Raw genomic sequence first — 20089 nt, 5'->3', positions numbered from 1 at the left:
ATTTTTCAGCTTTAGTGTGTATATCGTATCCACTTAGTTATTTTAGGAAGTTTGCCATCTTTATGACCGGCCCTGGTAACTTCACCCCAACTTCTCTTCTCCCCAGAACACAGTAACTTAACAACATGTGTGTTTTTCTGAAATTTTTGGGAAATTTAAGGGAAAATAGAAAATTCAGCCCTAGCAGAGCCCCAAGTCCCATGGGGACGTCCTCGAGGGCGTGGATGTTCTCCCCATCAAAGGCCAGCGGGATTTCACTCTCATGGTGAAATGGATTTCGCCAATGTGCAGTAAAGGAGTGAAGAGCAGTGAAATCTGTGTCAACAAAAGTAAGAAAAGATTAATACACATACAATTAACAAAGAGCATAACAAATGTTCAGCTGTAGTTTTATATCAGCATGCACACCTATGTTTATGAAGAAACAGATGATTGGTGCATAGGCATACCTTGTCACGGACATAAAGGCCACTTGGGTCCTCATTGAAGAGGTATGGCAAGAGCAGAATCGCTGCTGTGGTCTCCAGTCCTAGTAAAGTAAAGCAATGATCTTACTACACTTGCTAATTTTATTACAAAATACATTAGAGAAAGGGAAGGAATAAGAGCAAATTCCTCTTCTGTATTGTCCTTCAGGGACTGTCAAAATAGCAGGATGATGTCCTCACCCCTGCTTCGCTTCTCTACCTCTGATAGTCCTTGAATCATCTTTTTGTCTATATCCATTCCATGGACTTGATACATTTCTGAGAACATCTGAAAAGATCATTTGCACACATTTGTATGCTAATAGATGTCAGTGTGTATTGACTGCTATGTAGGTTAAATGTACACTTCAAATGCAGCTGTCCTACAACAGATCTGTACCTTCTTCTTGATCCCAATTGCATTGTGTCCATGTTCTGTCCTATAAGAATTTCAAAGGAAGAGAAAATGTGTCAAGCAATTAAATATATATATTAAATAAATATTGAAAGATAAATGGCATTGACATACAATGTGATGTAAAATAGAAGAACATATTGGAGAAAGCACTAGCCAATACAGTACTGCCATACAGGCCTAATATCCCATTTCAAGATATCTTTGTACACAAATTGTTCAATATTTTATCAAGCTGACTCGAAAGATTATACGCAACATTTTGCTGCGTGGCAATACTGTGTTTGGATTCTGAAGGGCATTTATACAAAAGAGGTAGTCTAGACACTGTATTTATACCATTATGCATTTGAATCCCATCTACAGCTACCATCTAAGATATTAATTTCCCTCCACAAGGGGCGTACATGTAACGTTTCAAAAATGGGATAGTATTGTACATGTAACGTTTCCAAAATGGGATAGTATTGTCCATGTAACGTTTCCAAAATGGGATAGTATTGTCCATGTAACGTTTCCAAAATGAGATAGTATTGTACATGTAACGTTATGCCCCTTGTGAGTTAATAGTATTGCATGCTGTAGCAGGTTATCCTGTTTGGGCTGCAAGCTGAATATTGAAAAAACTGGAAAATGTGTGCACATTTTCAAACGGCCTCCTAAGAAACTTTTTATTTTCCAATATGCATATATTTACTACTGTTGGATAGATAACAGTCTATAGTTTCTAAAAAGGTTTGAATTGTTTCTCTAAGTCGAACAGAAATATTTTTACAGCCATTTTCCCAGCCGAATTGAGATTTCCAAAATGCGATGTGTCTCTTTAAGACCTTCTCTATAAAAGGCCCTTTGACTTGGGACCATATAAACACGTCACACGCCTTCGTCAGGCTGTAATGCGGAAGTGAGAATTGAAAGGAGTCGAATATCTCGTCCATGGACTGAATAACACACCTTCTTGTGAGACCTGCGCAGTTAAAAAAAAAATCCGGGCGCGAAGCAGAATTTGGTCTCGGCTTCTGGAACAAGGTAGATAACGGTGAATATGATGTCTGACTACGATATTATTTGATACATGTCACAAAATCATCCTAAAGTATGTTTTTTCAATATACTTTAATTATATTATTGCAATTTATTCTGGACTTTAGATGTGATACGACGGAAGAATTTTTTGAAGAAACGCTGTGTAGCGCCGCAATGCTATTGTGCTTGCTAACCAAAGAGGGAAATAATTCGTTCTGGAACCCAACTAAAGACTCTACTGGACATTGGACCCCGTTACAACATTCTGATGGAATATCAACAAAGATAAGACCCAATTTGGGATGCTTTTTCATATATCTGTTGAGCTGTGCTGTGCTAACTGGGCTAACTGTGCTAGGCTAGCGCTTGACCAATGCTAGTGCTGACTTATGCTAGCTTATGTTGTTAGCTAATATAACGATATATTGTGTTTCCGCTGTAAAACACTTCAAAAATCGGAAATGTTGGCTTTATTCACACGATATCTGTCTTTCATTAGCTATCCACCATATGTTTTTCTGAAATGTTTTATGAGGTGTAATTAGTAGCCGACGTTGGTGTATGTATTTTCTCTGGCTACTCCCGTCTGGATTCAGACTCGCCTCCCGTCTGGATTCAGCTATGTGTTAGCATTTTTGGGTAGCATCAATGTAAAACTGATTTATAGCTAAAATATGCACCTTTTATGAACAAAACATAGATTTATTGTGTAACATGTTATATGACTGTCATCTGAGGTAGTTTTTTCTGGGCTCTTTAGGTTGGTTTTAGTTTATTTCGGTTGGCTTGTGCATGCTACTTGAATCATAATTCATACTTCATAATCATATCCATACGTGTCTGTCCACTTTTGTATTTGGTGGTGAGCTAACATAAATATATGTGGTGTTTTCTCTGTAAAACATTTAAAAAATCGGACATGTTGGCTGGATTGACAAGATGTTTATCTTTCAAATGCTGTATTGGACTTGTTAATGTGTAAAAGTTAAATATTTTTAAAAAATAGATTTTGAATTTCGCGCCCTGCAGCTGTTGTCATTTTCGTCCGATTTCGGGCTTGCACCCCAAACAGGTTATATAAAGAGGAAGACCTCCATTGACGATTCAGTTCGTTGTAACATCTCTTCTGGACAGGTCACCGTCCTTAGTTAGTTAGTTAACGTTAGCTAGTTCATTATCACAAAAGTGAGAACTGCTCTAGATTGTAAACTTACGTTAATGAGTGTAAAGCCATGTTGGCTTTATGGAAACGATATACAATATATGGGAAAGAATATAGTTGAGGGAAATAATCCAAACCTAGTTGTGCCTAGTTAGGACATAACGTTAGCTAGCTAGATAACGGTACTGTACTGTAGCTCATACAACGCCGACGGTCAAACCCGGCTTTCTAATATTTACGGTAATTAACTATAGTAACGTTATGGAAGATATTCACAGAAAACCATCATTGTCTTCCTTAATCATTATTAGTATGTTATATTATTATTCTATAAATTATTTCGAGACATATTCAGAGCCAAACATCAACCCAACTTAACCTTTTTAACTGTTGTCGCATCCAAACTTGTCACCATCGTTTCAGTTGTAATTGCGTAGTTCCCGGAAGAAGTCCAGCAACAACGGAGGTTCCTCGATGAACCCACCTTCTAACAAGTTCTTTGAAGAACCTTTTGGGGCTGTTTTTCATTGACCAAGAACCCTACGGTTCTTAGGGGATCTGAGAACAACTCCAGTTGAACCCTTCATTTTTAGAGTTGTAGTCGGCTCTATTTACTCTCAGATTCAAAACATGCTGATTAGCATCAACGATCAAGTCAACTGATGTTGAACCTGGCAGTCAGCTGCTGCTGCTCCAATACAGTATGAGGTGAGACGGTGAACTGATGTTGAACCGGGCAGTCAGCTGCTGCTGCTCCAATACAGTATGAGGTGAGACGGTGAACTGATGTTGAACCGGGCAGTCAGCTGCTGCTGCTCCAATACAGTATGAGGTGAGACGGTGAACTGATGTTGAACCGGGCAGTCAGCTGCTGCTGCTCCAATACAGTATGAGGTGAGACGGTGAACTGACGTTGAATCATAATTCCAATACAGCCTTAACCTTAACCCCTACCGTAACCATTTTAAATGTCAACTTCAATGGGCTTGGAACGTCCCAAAGATGTATCTCTACCTGAAAATATATTATCTAAGTGATTGATAGTTGGTATTCAGCAGTCATAAAGCCTTATTTACTTTAATGAACTACTAAAATAGTGATTTTGTCAGACAGCATAGACAGCAGCTCTACACTTTATTGACTGACTGATCCATTCATCCTTCCATCCCTCCTCAGCCTTCCTCTCCTCTGAAGACCCAGTGAGGGTGGAGCTCAGTCAGAGAGCTGTTGAGGGACTGGTTAGAAAAGAACACTTCTACAGCCAGAGAGGTGAGAGGTCACACATGGTTTAGATGGTAAATATTTATGTTGCCTTAGCGGTTCATCACGTAAGCAAAAGGGAATATGTTCCATCATCTATGTTTATTTACATTAGTGCAAATTGTCCACTGATATTGATGAAATTTCTCAGGCACACACATTTGTTCTTTGATATTATGAAGGTCATTTGTGTAAAATGTACTTTTCCCCACTCATTCACCCCGTCTCTGTATATTGCTTATTTATATTCTGTGGCCTGACTGCATCCAGACTATGTCAAGGCTCATCCTGGTAGATCTGAACCTAATGCAGCTTGGGGTGATCAGATGACAGATGACACATTTAGGTGCCAGGTGTAACAGAGGCCATAGATGCTCCATATCCATTACTTTGAGTGTTGTATATAATATGACTAAATGTGTTTCTTTCTGTGTTACAGGGGCAGTCAATAAATGGAACGGCAAGGCCACAGAACATAAGCAGAGCTGTGGGTGACCACCTCAAGCCCTTGGTAGAGCCGGGGGTGGTGGTTACCACTCCACCACACCTTCAGCAGGCTGGAAAAGTGGGATTGATACTGTTCTCATACTAAGACGGACCAAGACTCTGTTTATTGGTCAGTCATTTGGTTCAATATGTTCGAATCAAGCTTTATTTATACAGCACATTTCAGACATGGAAGCAACACAATGGCTTCACAGGAAAAACCTATGAAAATAAACAGAAATATTTAGTACACAAACATAAGAGGATAAAAATACAACTTAGACTAATGAGCATCCTAAGGAAATGCCATTGATTAAAATGTTAAAATATTTAACCAAAAATATTAGTTTGTTTTTTAGGAGTGGTTCTGAAAGACACTATGGGGGTGTCCACTGAAAATTGACTAGTAACAACAACTGGGACCTAAAAGACACCAACCATGAGACCCACTAAATCTGCCAAAGAAGAGGCAAACAAAAGAAAAACTCACAGACAGGAAGCAAACCAAAAAAGGTGGAGCAACTAAAGTTGTTGACTCTCCACATCTATCAAGACAACTGGAGCACTGGGCCAGACACTCTTAAATAGAACCTGGACCAGCTCAGGTGAAACACCTTCCCACTAACGAGATGGACAAGCCAGCAGAGGTGTAACACATAGTGACTAACGAGGTGACACCAATCAGTGCGTCCTACGAGCTAATGAGCTATACGTGCTAACGTACAACCTCCTAAAGTCCAACCTCAAAACATAAATGGAAAAAACCAAAGTCTGTAACACCTTTTTTCCCCTTAGGACAACAAATATATTTTATATTTATATTTATATTTACATGGATGCAACACAATGGCTTCACAGGAAAAAAATATGAAAATTTATTTGACTCAATTTATTAGGATTGTTAATAAAATTGATTATAGACCTATTTATTATACAGCGTCCATGTGTATAGGCTGCAAGTATGTTGAAATTTGAAAAAAAATCTTTTCAACTTTCAACTAAAACCAAACTTATATTGTACGTCGGGCATAGTCTGATTTTCAATGACATTTTGCTAGGTGGGATATCCCCAATGTCACAGTTCCAAATCCAAATGCAGAAACAGTTTGTGATAAATTGAAAACCTAAACGTAAAATGTGCTATACACACAAACATCTGCCACAATAATCATATTACTTATATTTCTATAAACAAGCTCCTTATAAACTGCACAAGCACCAGAAACACTGTTGTTTTGACAAGTAGCAATAAATCACTGATATGGATTAGGGGGGAAATCAGGTTGTAGGTGCTGTTGAAACTAACAACTAAAAAAACACATGGAAATGGGAGATATCTTTTAGCTCACTGATTAGAGGACAACCTGCAGAAGACAGTCAGCTACATTTTGGAGTGACGCATTTAAATGTAGGGGTCGCTAAACAAAGGAACACAACACTTATTTGTAATCACTCATCGATATCATATTGAAATCAATTATGCCGAGAGGAGGGAGATGAGGTTGCATGTCCTGTTAAAACTAACAGCTCAAAAACCACACGAAATCTGGGAGTAATGTGTACATCACTGGTTAGAGGACAATTTGTAGAAAACAGCCAGATACATCTTGAAGTGTTGCATTTTGATTCAAGTGGGTCACCAACATGGTAAGTGTAACACAGCTCTTTTTGTGTTAGTCACTTTTTTGTTAAATCACATAAATAGTACTCTTTCAAGAGCCTGGATTTTTCCTAAGGCTGAAATCAATTGAATGGGGCAAACGTTTAGCGTTCTATCAATTTCTATGTGAAATTGTTTAAAATACTCCTACTACATTGTTAAAACATTCTACATTGTGACATCATTAAAATACTCCTACTACATTGTTAAAACATTCTACATTGTGACATCATTAAAATACTCCTACTACAATGTTAAAACATTCTACATTGTGACATTAATTCATTGATATCATGAAACAACTCCTTCATGTATGTATTTTCTGATGTTTAATCAAAGATCTTTTATCAGAGTATCTCTTGTCACACTGATCACAGCTATAAGGTTTCTCTCCAGTGTGTGTTCTCTGGTGTGATACCAGATGGCCAGATTGACCAAAACTCTTCCCACATTGATCACAGCTGTAAGGTTTCTCTCCTGTGTGTGTTCTCTTGTGCACTGTCAGCTCTCCAGATCCACCAAAACTCTTCCCACATTGACCACAGCTATAAGATTTCTCTCCTGTGTGTGTTCTCTGGTGTGATACCAGATCCCCAGATTGACCAAAACTGTTCCCACATTGACCACAGCTATAAGGTTTCTCTCCCGTGTGTGTTCTCTGGTGTTGAGTCAGAGTTCTTGATGCAGCAAAACTCTTCCCACATTGATCACAGCTGTAAGGTTTCTCTCCTGTGTGTGTTCTCTGGTGCACTGTCAGCTTTCCAGCTTGACGAAAACTCTTCCCACATTGATCACAGCTGTAAGGTTTCTCTCCTGTGTGTATTCTCTGGTGCACTGTCAGGTCTCCAGATCCACCAAAACTCTTCCCACATTGATCACAGCTATAAGGTTTCTCTCCTGTGTGTGTTCTCTGGTGCACTGTCAGAGAGCTAGATTGTCTAAAACCCTTCCCACATTGACCACAACTATAAGGTTTCTCTCCTGTGTGTATTCTCTGGTGTTGAGTCAGATGGCAAGATCGACCAAAACGCTTCCCACATTGACCACAGCTATAAGGTTTCTCTCCTGTGTGTATTCTCTGATGAATTTTAATGCCTAATGAGGTGAATCTCTTCCCACAGACAGAACAGCAGTGAGTTCTCTTCCCTGTGCATCTCTGCAGGTGTTTATTGAGGTGTTCTGATCTGGAGAGACTCTTCTCTGCCTCTTCAGCATCATGAAGTTGTTGAGGCTCCCCAGAGGATCCACGATAGTCCCGTATCTCTCCTGTGTGAACAACAAAGTCAGACAGATGATTAAAGGCCCACAACAGCAGAAATCCATTGTAAAAAGTGATGCCAAAAGGAGCCCAGATGCAAAACATTTAATTACCAACGTTTCGACAGCCAAGCTGTCTTCATCAGGGTATAATCGAAGCGTAGCCATGATGTTGTACAACAATTGACGTCTGTAATGAATGTTAAAGTTATTTGACAATTGTCTTAACTTCTTATGGCTGCAGGGGCAGTATTGAGTAGCTTGGATGAAAGGTGCACAGAGGTGCCCATAGTAAACTGCCTGCGTCCCAGTTGCTAATATATGCATATTATTATTCGTATTGGATAGAAAACACTCTGAAGTTTCTAAAACTGTTTGAATTATGTCTGTGAGTATAACAGAACTCATATGGCAGGCAAAAACCTGAAGTTCCGCTTCCTGCTTGAATTTTTTCTGCGGTGGCAGATTTTCAACCAAGCTCTCATTTAAATTACAGCGAGATATTGATGAGTTTTCACTTCCTACGGCTTCCACTAGATGTCAATAGAACTTTGTCTGACTCTAATGTGAAGGGGGGCCGAAGGAGACAGGAATGTGTAATCACTGCCACGAGCTGACCATGCTTTCACATGCACAGTCACATGAGGAGGACCTCCGTTCCACCGCTCATCTGAAGTCAATCTAATTCTCCGGTGGGAACGTTATTCAAGATGTATGTTAACAACATTCTAAAGATTGATTCAGTACATCGTTTGACATGTTTCTACTGACTTGTGTAACTTTTGGACATTTCGTCACGTTATAGAGGACGCACTTTGTGACTTGAAATGTTTACCAAATGCGCTAACCAAAGTAGCTAATTGGACATATATACGGACATTATCGAACAAATCAAGCATTTATTGTGGACCTGGGATTCCTAGGACTGCATTCTGATGAAGTTCATCAAAGGTAAGGAAACATTTATCATGTATTTTCTGGTTTCTGTTGACCCCAACGTGGCGGCTAATTTGGCTATTGTTCTGAGCTCCGTCTCAGATTATTGCATGATTTGCTTTTTCCGTAAAAGTTTTTTTAAATCTGACACAGCTGTTGCATTAAGTAGAGGTATATCTATAATTCCATGTGTATTACTTGTATTATCATCTACATTTATGATGAGTATTTCTGTTGAAACGATGTGGCTATGTAAAATCACTTGATGTTTTTGGAACTAGTGAATGTAACGCGCCAATGTAAACTCAGATATTTTGTTATAAATATGAACTTTATCAAACAAAACATGCATGTATTGTGTAACATGAAGTCCTATGAGTGTCATCTGATGAAGATAATCAAAGGTTAGTGATTAATATTATCTCTATCTGCTTTTTCTGACTGCTATCTTTCGCAGGAAAAATGTCTGTGCTTATTGTGGTTTGATGGTGACTTAAGCACTACAAACGATTATGTTTAGCTGAAAAGCATATTTGAAATCGGACACGTTGGTGGGATTAACAACAAGATTACCTTAAAAATGATATAAGACACATGTATGTTTGGGGAATTTTAATTATGAGATTTCTGTTTGAATTTGGAGCCCTGCACGTTTCACTGGCTGTTGTCATATCATCGATATTATCGATCCCGTTACCGGGGTGCAGCCATAAGATGAGAAAATAAATAAATAAAATGAGCAACAAAAATCATATGTTGTCTTGTTTTCACATTAGTAGTAACATCGATGATTGTCGGCTAGAAATAAGTTATTCATGTTGTTGAAACTGTAAGCAGTGTGCCAGACGACTTTTGGTCTCCAATATAGGCCCCTTTCTGTGTTTAATAAAATTGCGGCACGAGGGCAAAGCACATACAATTTGATTGTAGAAATTCCTCCCTGCTAATGAGGAAACCACTAGTTATGGATGTAGTATATCTGCCTGGAGAAAAAATGCTGAGCAAAGATTTTAGTTTTTCACAATGTATTCTGAATGTGAATGGGGGGAAACTCAGGGGAGTAACCTCCATTTCCAGGTTGCTTATGAGTGCATTTCACACTACTTTGGATTATAATTGTAAGGATCGCTTGAATGTCCTGCTGAATATAATGTTTGCTACAGTATTAAGAACCGCGTTAATGACAGTATCCATTTGGGTGTTGTCAATAAAGTTACGATTATTATTTTTTTTATTTAACCTTTATTTAACCAGGTCGGCCAGTTGAGAACAAGTTCTCATTTACAACTGCAACCTGGCCAAGATAAAGCAAAGCAGTGTGACAAAAACAACACAGAGTTACACGTGGGATAAACAAACGTACAGTCAATAACACAATAGAAAAATCTATATACAGTGTGTGCAAATGGAGTACGGAGGTAAGGCAATAAATAGGCCATAGTAGCGAAGTAATTACAATTTAGCAAATTAACACTGGAGTGATAGATGTGCAGATGATGATGTGCAAGTAGAAATACTGGTGTGCAAAAGAGCAAAAAAAGTAAATAAAAATATGGGGATGAGGTAGGCAGTTGGATGGGCTATTTACAGATGGGCTTTGTACAGCTGCAGCGATCGGTATGCTGCTCAGATAGCTGATGCTTAAAGTTAGTGAGGGAGATATAAGTCTCTAACTTCAGCGATTTTTGCAATTCGTTCCAGTCATTGGCAGCAGAGAACTGGAAGGAAAGGCGGCCAAAGGAGGTGTTGGCTTTCGGGATGAACTGTGAGATATACAGGCTGGAGCGCGTGCTACGGGTGGGTGTTGCTATGCTGACCATTGAGCTGAGAAAAGGTGGAGCTTTACCTAGCAAAGACTTTTAGATTGTTTTGGCGTTGAATATTTAGCGAGGGCCAGCCAACAAGAGCATACAGGTCGCAGTGGTGGGTGGTATATAGGGCTTTAGTGACAAAACGGATGGCACTGATACACTGCTGGAGGCTATTTTGTAAATGACATCGCCGATCCGTTTTACGAGGGTGTTTGGCAGCATGAGTGAAGGAGGCTATGTTGCGAAATAGGAAGCCAATTCTAGATTACATTTTGGATTGGAGATGCTTACTGTGAGTCTGGAAGGAGAGTTTACAGTCTAGCCAGACACCTAGGTATTTGTAGTTGTCCACATATTCTAAGTCAGAACTGTCCAGAGTAGTGATGCTTGTCGGGTGGGCGGGTGCGGGCAGCAATCGGTTGAAGAGCATTTAGTTTTACTTACTTTTAAGAGCAGTTGGAGGCCACAGAAGGAGTGTTGTATGGCATTGAAGCTCGTTTGGAGGTTTGTTAGTTGGTGAACCAGGCGAGTCAGTCTTTTGAGAAACCAAGGCTGTTGAGTCTGCCGATAAGAATACGGTGATTGACAGAGTCGAAAGCCTTGGCCAGGTCGATGAAGACGGCTGCACAGTACTGTCTTTTATTGATGGCGGTTATGATATCGTTTTGTACCTTGAGCGTGGCTGAGGTGCACCCATGACCAGCTCTGAAACCAGATTGCATAGCGGAGAAGGTACGGTGGGATTCGAAATGGTCGGTAATCTGTTTGTTAACTTGGCTTTCGAAGACCTTAGAAAGGCAGGGTAGAATAGATATAGGTCTGTAGCAGTTTGGGTCTAGAGTGTCTCCCCCTTTGAAGAGGGGGATGACCGTGGCAGCTTTCCAATCTTTGGGAATCTCAGACGATACGAAAGAGAGGTTGAACAGACTAGTAATAGGGGTTGCAACAATTTCGGCAGATAATTTTAGAAAGGGTCCAGAATGTCAAGCCCGGCTGATTCGTAGGGGTCCAGATGTTGCAGCTCTTTCAGAACATCAGCTATCTGGATTTGGGTAAAGGAGAAATGGTGGGGGCTTTGGTGGGTTGCTGTTGAGGGTGCCGGGCAGTTGACCGGGTTAGGGGTAGCCAGGTGGAAAGCATGGCCAGCCGTAGAAAAATGCATATTGAAATTCTCAATTATAGTGGGACACTGGGTGAAGGAGAAGCTGGGGAGGCTTTGGCAAGTAGCTGCGAGGGGTGCGGAGCTGTTGGCAGGGGTTGGGGGTAGCCAGGAGGAAAGCATGACCAGCCGTAGAGAAATGCTTATTGAAATTCTTGATTATTGTGGAGTTATCGGTGGTGACAGTGTTTCCTAGCCTCAGTGCAGTGGGCAGCTGGGATGAGGTGCTCTTGTTCTCCATGAACTTTACAGTGTCCCAAAACTTTTTGGAGTTAGAGCTACAGGATGCAAATTTCTGTTTGGAAATGTTAGCCTTTGCTTTCTTAACTGACTGTGTGTGTATTGGTTCCTGACCTTTCTGAAAAGTTGCATATCGCGGGGACTATTCGATGCTAGTGCAGTACGCCACAGGATGTTTTTGTGCTGGTCGAGGGCAGTCAGGTCTGGAGCGAACCAAGGGAAATATCTGTTCTTAGTTACACATTTTTTGAAAGGGGCATGCTTATTTAAGGTGGTGAGGAAATTACTTTTGAAGATTAACCAGGCATCCTCTACTGGCGGGATGAGGTCAAAATCCTTCCAAGATACCCGGGCCAGGTCGATTAGAAAGGCCTGCTTGCAGAAGTGTTTGACAGTGATGAGGGGTGGTCGTTTGACCGCGGACCCATAACGGATGCAGGCAATGATCGCTGAGATCCTGATTGAAAACAGCAGAGGTGTATTTGGAGGGCAAGTTGGTCAGGATAATATCTATGAGGATGTCCATGTTTACAGATTTAGGGTTGTACCTGGTGGGTTCCTTGATAATTTGTGTGAGATTGAGGGCATCTAGCTTGGATTGTAGGACGGCCGGGGTGTTAAGCATATCCCAGTTTAGGTCACCTAATAGAACGGACTCTGAAGATAGATGGGGGGGGGGGGGGGGGGGCAATCAATTCACATATGGTGTCCAGGGCACAGCTGGGAGCTGGGGGGGGGGGGGGGGGTATATAACAGGTGGCAACAGTGAGAGACTTATTTCTGGAAAGATTCTTTTTTTAAATAAGAAGCTCGAACTGTTTGGGCATGGACTGGAAAGTATGACAGAACTCTTTGCAGGCCATCTCTGCAGTAGATTGCAACTCTCTTTTTGACAGTTCTATCTTGACGGAAGATGTTGTAGTTGGGGATGGAAATGTCAGAATTTTTGGTGGCCTTCCTAAGCCAGGATTCAGACACGGCAAGGACATTAAAGTTGGCGGAGTGTGCTAAAGCAGTGAGTAAAACAAACTTAGGGAGGAGGCTTCTGATGTTAACATGCATGAAACCAAGGCTTTTACGAATATTGAAGTCAACAAATGAGAGTGCCTGGGGACCCACAGGGCCTGGGTTTACCTCTACATCACCCGAGGAACAGAGGAGTAGGATGAGGGTACGGCTAAAGGCTATCAGAACTGGTTGTCTAGTGCGTTGTGAACAGGGAATAAAAGGAGCAGATTTCTGGGCGTGGTAGGATATATTCAAGGCATAATGTACAGTGGAGGTAAACCTAGGCATTGAGTGACGATAAGAGAGGTTGCATCTCTGGAGTTATGCTAGGTGAGGTCACCGCAAGTGTGGGAGGTGGGACAAAAGAGCTCTCTGAGGCATGTTGAGTGGGACTAGGGGCTCCGCAGTAAAATAAAACAATGATAACTAAACAACAGTATACAAGGCATATTGACATTAGAGAGACATAAAGCGAGGCATAAAGCAATCACAGGTGTTGATTGGGAGAGCTAGCAAAGACAACAACGGGTAAGACAACAGTTAATCAGCTAAGACAACAGCAACACGTAAAATGGCAATGAATTGGCAGAGAGGGTCAGTTAACTACACACTGGGCCTGAGTTCTTCAGCTATGTAGCCAAGTGATCATAGGGTCCAGTGAACAGCAATATATGAACCAGGGAAGCCGTTAGGTAGTCGTTACTATGCTAGCCGGGAGCCGCGCCTGGCTCGAGGCTAACTGGTGCTAGCTTCGGGACAGGGGCGTCACCGACGTCTGGCAAAGGTCGGTTGAGGGCACATCTGACGGAACTGAGTCGGCAGACCAGTCGTGATGGATCGTCGGGGCTCTGTGTCGACAAAGGGTCCAGGCCAATTGGCAAAAGAGGTATTGTAGCTGGAGTAATTTGTTTGCTAGTCGGGAGATGCACCTGGCTTGAGGCTAACTGGTGCTAGCCACTATAGCCAATCCGGTGCAAAGGTCCAGAGCTTACGGCAGGAATCCGGTGATGTAGTGGCTTCTAGTCGTCTTAGTGAAGAGTCTGGGAGGCAACAGCTGTGTAGCCGAGTGATCATAGGGTCCACTAAGCATGCCGGGAGATGGGCCTGGCTCAAGGCTAGCTTCGGGGCTGGGCCATTCGGTAGCAGCTAGCCAGCTGCGATTATCCGGTGTAATGGTCCAGAGCTTACGGCAGGAATACGGTGATGTAGTGGAGAAAAACAGTCCGATATGCTCAGGGTTGATATTGCGCTGTGCAGACTGGCATGTATTATCCAGGCTAAAAGAGGCTGGTGTCTGAGCTAAAAAGGTAAAGGCCGTAGCAGTGGCTAACAATGACTAAATAGCTAGTAGCTAATTAGCTGGTTAGCTTCGGATGGAGGTTCTAGCTATAAGGTCTAAAAAATAGCAGATCCGTATCACATTGGGTGAGGCGGGTTGCCGGAAGGTATACGTAAGTAAAAAATTTAAAAAGATTGAAATATATTGCAATATATACAAAAAAATATAACATTTACAACAACAAACAGGTCTTACTGCTACACGCCATCTTGGATTACAAGGTGACTCAGTTAAAAACCATTGGATTTAGCAAACTCTGAAATGATTTAGTATTTCTGTGCCCACGAAAACTGTTTTCCAGCGTAACATAAGGAGCCACTAAATGATACATAGTTCGAGTGCATTTCAGAATACAAAAAAACTGCCCGACAGCAATATCCTGTATTTAAGTTGAAGTTCATCATATAACAAGCGTAACGTTATGACAATAACTACTGTTCCCTGGAGGAGGGAAACTAGGTACAACATACTATTAAATTCACGTCTCGCTGGAAGCTCCACCTTGAAACCCTCCTGTCAATAAGAGAAAGGACGCATACCTGATTACGCATGTAGAAGTAGAACTAGTCTACCTGGTTACACATATAGAAGTAGTACTAGTCTACCTGGCCTGCACACAAATGTAGGCCTATAAATGTGCCCATTTTGAGGATGGTGGCCACTGTGTTCTTGGGGACTTTCAATGTTGCAGACATGTTTTGGTACCATTCCCCAGATCTGTGCCTCGACACAATCCTGTGTCGGAGCTCTAAGGACAATTTATTCGACCTCTTTGCTTGGTGTTTGCTCTGACATGCATTGTCAACTGTGGGACATTATATAGACAGGTGTAATCATACACAATATGATTTCATGTGGCACAAACAAAAAACACAAATTCTCAGTCAAAAATATATGTCAGAATACAGCCTTTCTATTCTCTCATTTGATTTCAGGATCTCTGAATGTTCTTCCACACAGAGAGCAGTGGTAGGACTTTTACCGTGTTTATCCTCTTATGCTCCTTCAGGCTACTTGACCAGGTAAAACCCTTTCCAGACTGGGAGCATTGGAAAGGCTTTTCTCCTCTGTATCCTCTCATGAGCTTTAAGGTACGCCATTCGTGAAAATCTATTTTTACTGGGAGCAGAAAATGCTTTTCTCCTGTGTGTATTCTCTCATGCCTTTTCAGGTTAGTTAACATGGTAAAACTCTTTTCACACTGGGAACATTGGAAAGGCTTTTCTCCTGTGTGTTTCCTCTTATGAGCTTTTAGGTCCCCATCCTGATTAAAACTCATTCCACATTGGGAACAGTGATAAGGCTTTTCTCCTGTGTGTATTCTCTTGTACCTTTTCAGGTTAGCTAACACAGCAAAACTCTTTCTACACTGGGAACATTGGAAAGGCGTTTCTACTGTGTGTGTCCTCTCATGCAGTTTTAGGTTCCCTAACCAGCAAAAACTATTTTCCCAGTGGGAGCAGTGGTGTCGTCTCGCTGGTTTGGGCGTCTCTGGGTCTGGTTCCCCTGAAGGACTCTTCCCGCTGTCAGAGTGAGAGTCTGGTTCCTCTCCTTGCAAAGACACACAGAGTATGTCGTTTAACACAGACCTAAATGAAACCTCCACATGATAAAACTGTCTTCCTATGAAGTTTAATCTAGACTAGATCCCTCAATAAAAGATCAGAACTGGTCATCACAGTGGCTGTAGTGCTTTGTAGGCTGGGTAAATCCATTTGAATTCAATACATTTTTGAAAGCATCCCCTTTGATTTAAAAAAATCTTTCCTTACATGTTTGACTATGGAAGAAGTGGTAAGAAAGTGACTTAATGTAACTGAATGTAAAAACATTCATGAGATTTACATTACCAGTCAAACGAGTGGACACACCTACTCATTCAAGGGTAATAATTATTTGTTTTAACATTTTATCTACATTGTAGAATAATAGTGACGAAATCAAAACTATGAAATAACACATACGGAATCATGTAGTAACCAACAAAAAGTGGTGAACAATTCAAAATATAGCCACCTTGATGACAGCTTTGCACACTCTTGGCATTCTCTCAACCAGCTTCACCTGGAATGCTTTTCCAACAGTCTTGAAGGAGTTCCCAAATATGATGAGCACTTGTTGGCTGCTTTTCCTTCACTCTGCGGTCCAACTCAGCCCAAACCATCTCAATTGGGTTGAGGTCGGGTGATTGTGGAGGCCAGGTCATCTCGTGCAGCACTTCATCACTCTCCTTTTTGGCCAAATAACCCTTACACAGCCTGGAGGTGTGTTGGGTCATTGTCCTGTTGAAAAACAAATGATAGTCCCACTAAGCGCAAACCAGATGGGATGGCGTATCGCTTCAGAATGCTGTGGTAGCCAGACAGGTGTGTGCCTTTCCAAATCATGTCAATCAATTGAATTTACCACAGGTGGACTCCAATCAAGTTGTAGAAACACCTCAACAATGATCAATTGAAACAGTATGCACCTGAGGTCAATTTCAAGTCTCATGGCAAAGGGTCTGAATACTTATGTAAATAAGGTATTTCTGTTTTTTATTTTTAATAAATGTGACATTTTTCTCCAAACCTATTTTCTCTTTGTCATTACGGGGTATTGTGTGTAGACTGATGAGGATTTTTATTTATTTAATCCATTGTAGAATAAGGCTGTAACGTAACAAAATGTGGAAAGACTTAAGTGACAAAAAAAGGGGGTTAAAGACTTAAAGACATGTAAAAAAATTTAGATAATTTTTTACATCTCTTAGATATCAGACAGACACTTCAGAACAAACTTCCTTTAGATGTTCTGGGAGAAACAATACTACTATGGTTACTGTTGTTCCATGTTGTGAATGCTATCCAATGTGTTACTATGGTTACTGTTGTTCCATGCTGTGAATGTTATCCAATGTGTTACTATGGTTACTGTTGTTCCATGTTGTGAATGTTATCCAATGTGTTACTATGGTTACTGTTGTTCCATGTTGTGAATGTTATCCAATGTGTTACTATGGGTTATAGCAGTATGGACAAATATTTTTTGTTGATACTTCCATGGGTCTTACAGTTCAAAATCAAATAGCAAAATGATCCTTGGTATAACCTTATAAAACAGTACAATACAGGGGAAGCCCTTCATGTTGTTTAAACCTTAAAACAATTCCATATAGCTTAGAATAACCTCCCCCTCAGACAGGGCTTAGACTGTAATGGGTTAGACTGTAATGGGTTAAAACTATCTGAGACTTACATTACTCTGAGACTAGTTATCCTGGGATCTAACATTACTCTGAGACTAGTTATCCTGGGATCTAACATTACTCTGAGACTAGTTATCCTGGGATCTTACATCTTACATAACTCTGAGACTAGTTATCCTGGAGAATCGTTTTAATACATTCGCAAAAAATCTAAACCTGTTTTTGATTTGGCATTAAGGGGTATTGTGATGGCATTATGGGGTATTGTGATGGCATTATGGGGTATTGTGATGGCATTATGGGGTATTGTGATGGCATTATGGGGTATTGTGTGTAGATTGATGAGGGTAAAAAAAAAAAAAAAATTTTTTTTAGAATGGGATGCACCGATATCACATTTTTTTGCCAATATTTTCCTTGCCCCAAAAAAACGATACCGATAACCGATATTTAAAATTTTAGCGGCCTTTTAAGCATTCTAGTACAGCATTCTAATAGTTAACACACACACGGATGCAGAGGTCTAAGCCACTGCATCTCAGTGCAAGAGGTGTCACTACAGTCCCTGGTTCCAATCCAGGCTGTATCACATCCGGCCTTGATTGGGAGACTCATAGTAGTTGTCTATTATTGGTGTAGAGAGGACGACAAAGGAGAGGGATTCCACATGTGGATAGGAAGATACAAATTATCATTATTACTGGAAAAAATTCATTTAAAATCCAGGAATTTTACAACTTTAGCTCTCTAGGTCAAGCCAGTAGGTTACAGTAGGTTGTAACTCTCTGGGTCATGCCAGTGGGCTACAGTAGGTTGTATCTCTCTAGGTCAAGCCAGTAGGTTACAGTAGGTTGTATCTCTCTAGGTCATGCCAGTAGGCTACAGTAGGTTGTATCTCTCTAGGTCATGCCAGTAGGCTACAGTAGGTTGTAACTCTCTAGGTCATGCCAGTAGGTTACAGTAGGTTGTATCCAAGTGGAAACAATTATCAACCCAATGTGGAAAGTGTCGAATTTGGTCCACAACAAAATGAATGGCTTATTTACTACGTGAGGTTTACTTGATCTAACAGAAGTTTTGTAATGATTAAGTTGTTATGTGGACACGTGACATACCGACAACTTTGATAAAAATACTATAGGAGTTGTCTCCAGATCGCTATGCATATTCATGCTAATAGCTTAGCATCTCTCTCCATTGAATACAGGCGGTGCATATTCATGCTAATAGCTTAGCATCCCTCTCCATTGAATACAGGCGGTACATATTCATGCTAGTAGCTTAGCATCTCTCTCCATTGAATACAGGCGGTGCATATTCATGCTAATAGCTTAGCATCCCTCTCCATTGAATACAGGCGGTACATATTCATGCTAGTAGCTTAGCATCTCTCTCCGTTGAATACAGGCAGTTGACGACAACAACCCTCATAGAATATAAACAATAGATTACAATAATAAGATGTATCCACCAATCCAAAGAAAGGATAGGCGGGAGCTAGACAACCCGCAGTGAAGCTTTGTGGACAACGACTCCCCTTGTCAGGGCGGCGAGACATCTTGTCAGTATATCCATAATCTTTGGTGTAGCCAACCCAACTCTCACATGGCACTTTTGGGGGGCACGGTGTGTAGTAAATCATCACTACATGAACATCACTACATGCCGTGCCCCCCAGTCTGCGGTCAGAAGATAGACCCTTCTCAAATATATATTTTAAGTCACTTTTTGGAAACGGAACGGAGAAAACAAGGGGTAGCTTGTTCTCTACGTCGTCTGATTGTAGACATATCAGTCATCATCCTGGGCCCTCCGTTGAAGAGGTATTGACGAGCCAACTCTGAATATCCAAAGTTAAAAACACATTTAAGGCGTTACTTACTGGTGTTACTCAGATCTCCTATCTCCACCTCTTCATCTTTCAATGTGACAGTAATCTCCCCTTCCTTCTTCACTCCAAAAACGGCATCCTCCTCTTTCTCTTCCCCCTCTTCTTTCACTGTAACATCCTCCTCCTCTTTCACTGAAACGTCTATCTCTTCTTCTTTCAGGGTAACAGCCTCACCCTCTACTTCTTGTTTTACTGTAACATCCTCTTCTTCCTTCTCCTCTTTCACGACAATGTTCAGCCCCAGACCCTCTTTCTCCGTCCAGCAGACCTCTTCTTTAACAAGAGGGGAGAAGCTTACTGACCTCATGGTCGGGGATGTTAGCTAGCTAGCTATCATTAGCGACTAGGCTAGTGCTAATTTAACCAGCCAGCTACTATAGCTGACTAATACAAAATAACGTAATATTAAATAGGTTAACAACTAGATACGACCTAAGTGTGTCGAAAACACAGTAGCTAATATACACCGAAAGCGTGTAAATAGCTTGAATCTTTCGGCTATGTTGGCTAGCAAGCTACCGAGGTGGTTGACGAGCTGTTTATGAAGAACCGTCCACTAGATTATACGTCACGCTGGCAGCGTCGCATGAAAGACGCACATCGCCGTCTGCTGACTGGAGGGGAAACGCAGTTGAGGATATTTTATTTTTAGACAAAGATTATTTTAAATGTATGTAATTAAATAATACCATTATATTGAGACATACAAAGACAGGAATGTGTTGATTGATTATTACGAATAAAAAATGTTTACCACATATTTAAAGCAGTTTCATTAAGTTATA

At 41.0% G+C, this 20089-nt stretch overlaps 1 protein-coding gene across 1 annotated transcript; it reads right to left on the bottom strand.

Annotated features, from left to right (window-relative positions):
* Nucleotides 1-4939: 4939 nt before the first annotated feature.
* LOC129842689 (zinc finger protein 501-like) lies at nucleotides 4940-19948 on the bottom strand. Its single transcript, XM_055911315.1, has 2 exons — nucleotides 19296-19948; nucleotides 4940-7742 (listed from the first exon to the last, which is right to left on the bottom strand). Exons 1-2 carry the CDS (start codon nucleotides 19609-19611, stop codon nucleotides 6784-6786), a joined length of 1275 nt encoding a protein of 424 aa, XP_055767290.1. The 5' UTR covers nucleotides 19612-19948; the 3' UTR covers nucleotides 4940-6783.
* Nucleotides 19949-20089: the final 141 nt, after the last annotated feature.

Source organism: Salvelinus fontinalis, unplaced genomic scaffold, assembly GCF_029448725.1.
Source record: "Salvelinus fontinalis isolate EN_2023a unplaced genomic scaffold, ASM2944872v1 scaffold_0061, whole genome shotgun sequence".
NCBI lineage: Eukaryota > Metazoa > Chordata > Actinopteri > Salmoniformes > Salmonidae > Salvelinus > Salvelinus fontinalis.
Note: the sequence above shows the minus strand (reverse complement) of the source record. Positions and strands in the feature narration are given on the sequence as shown.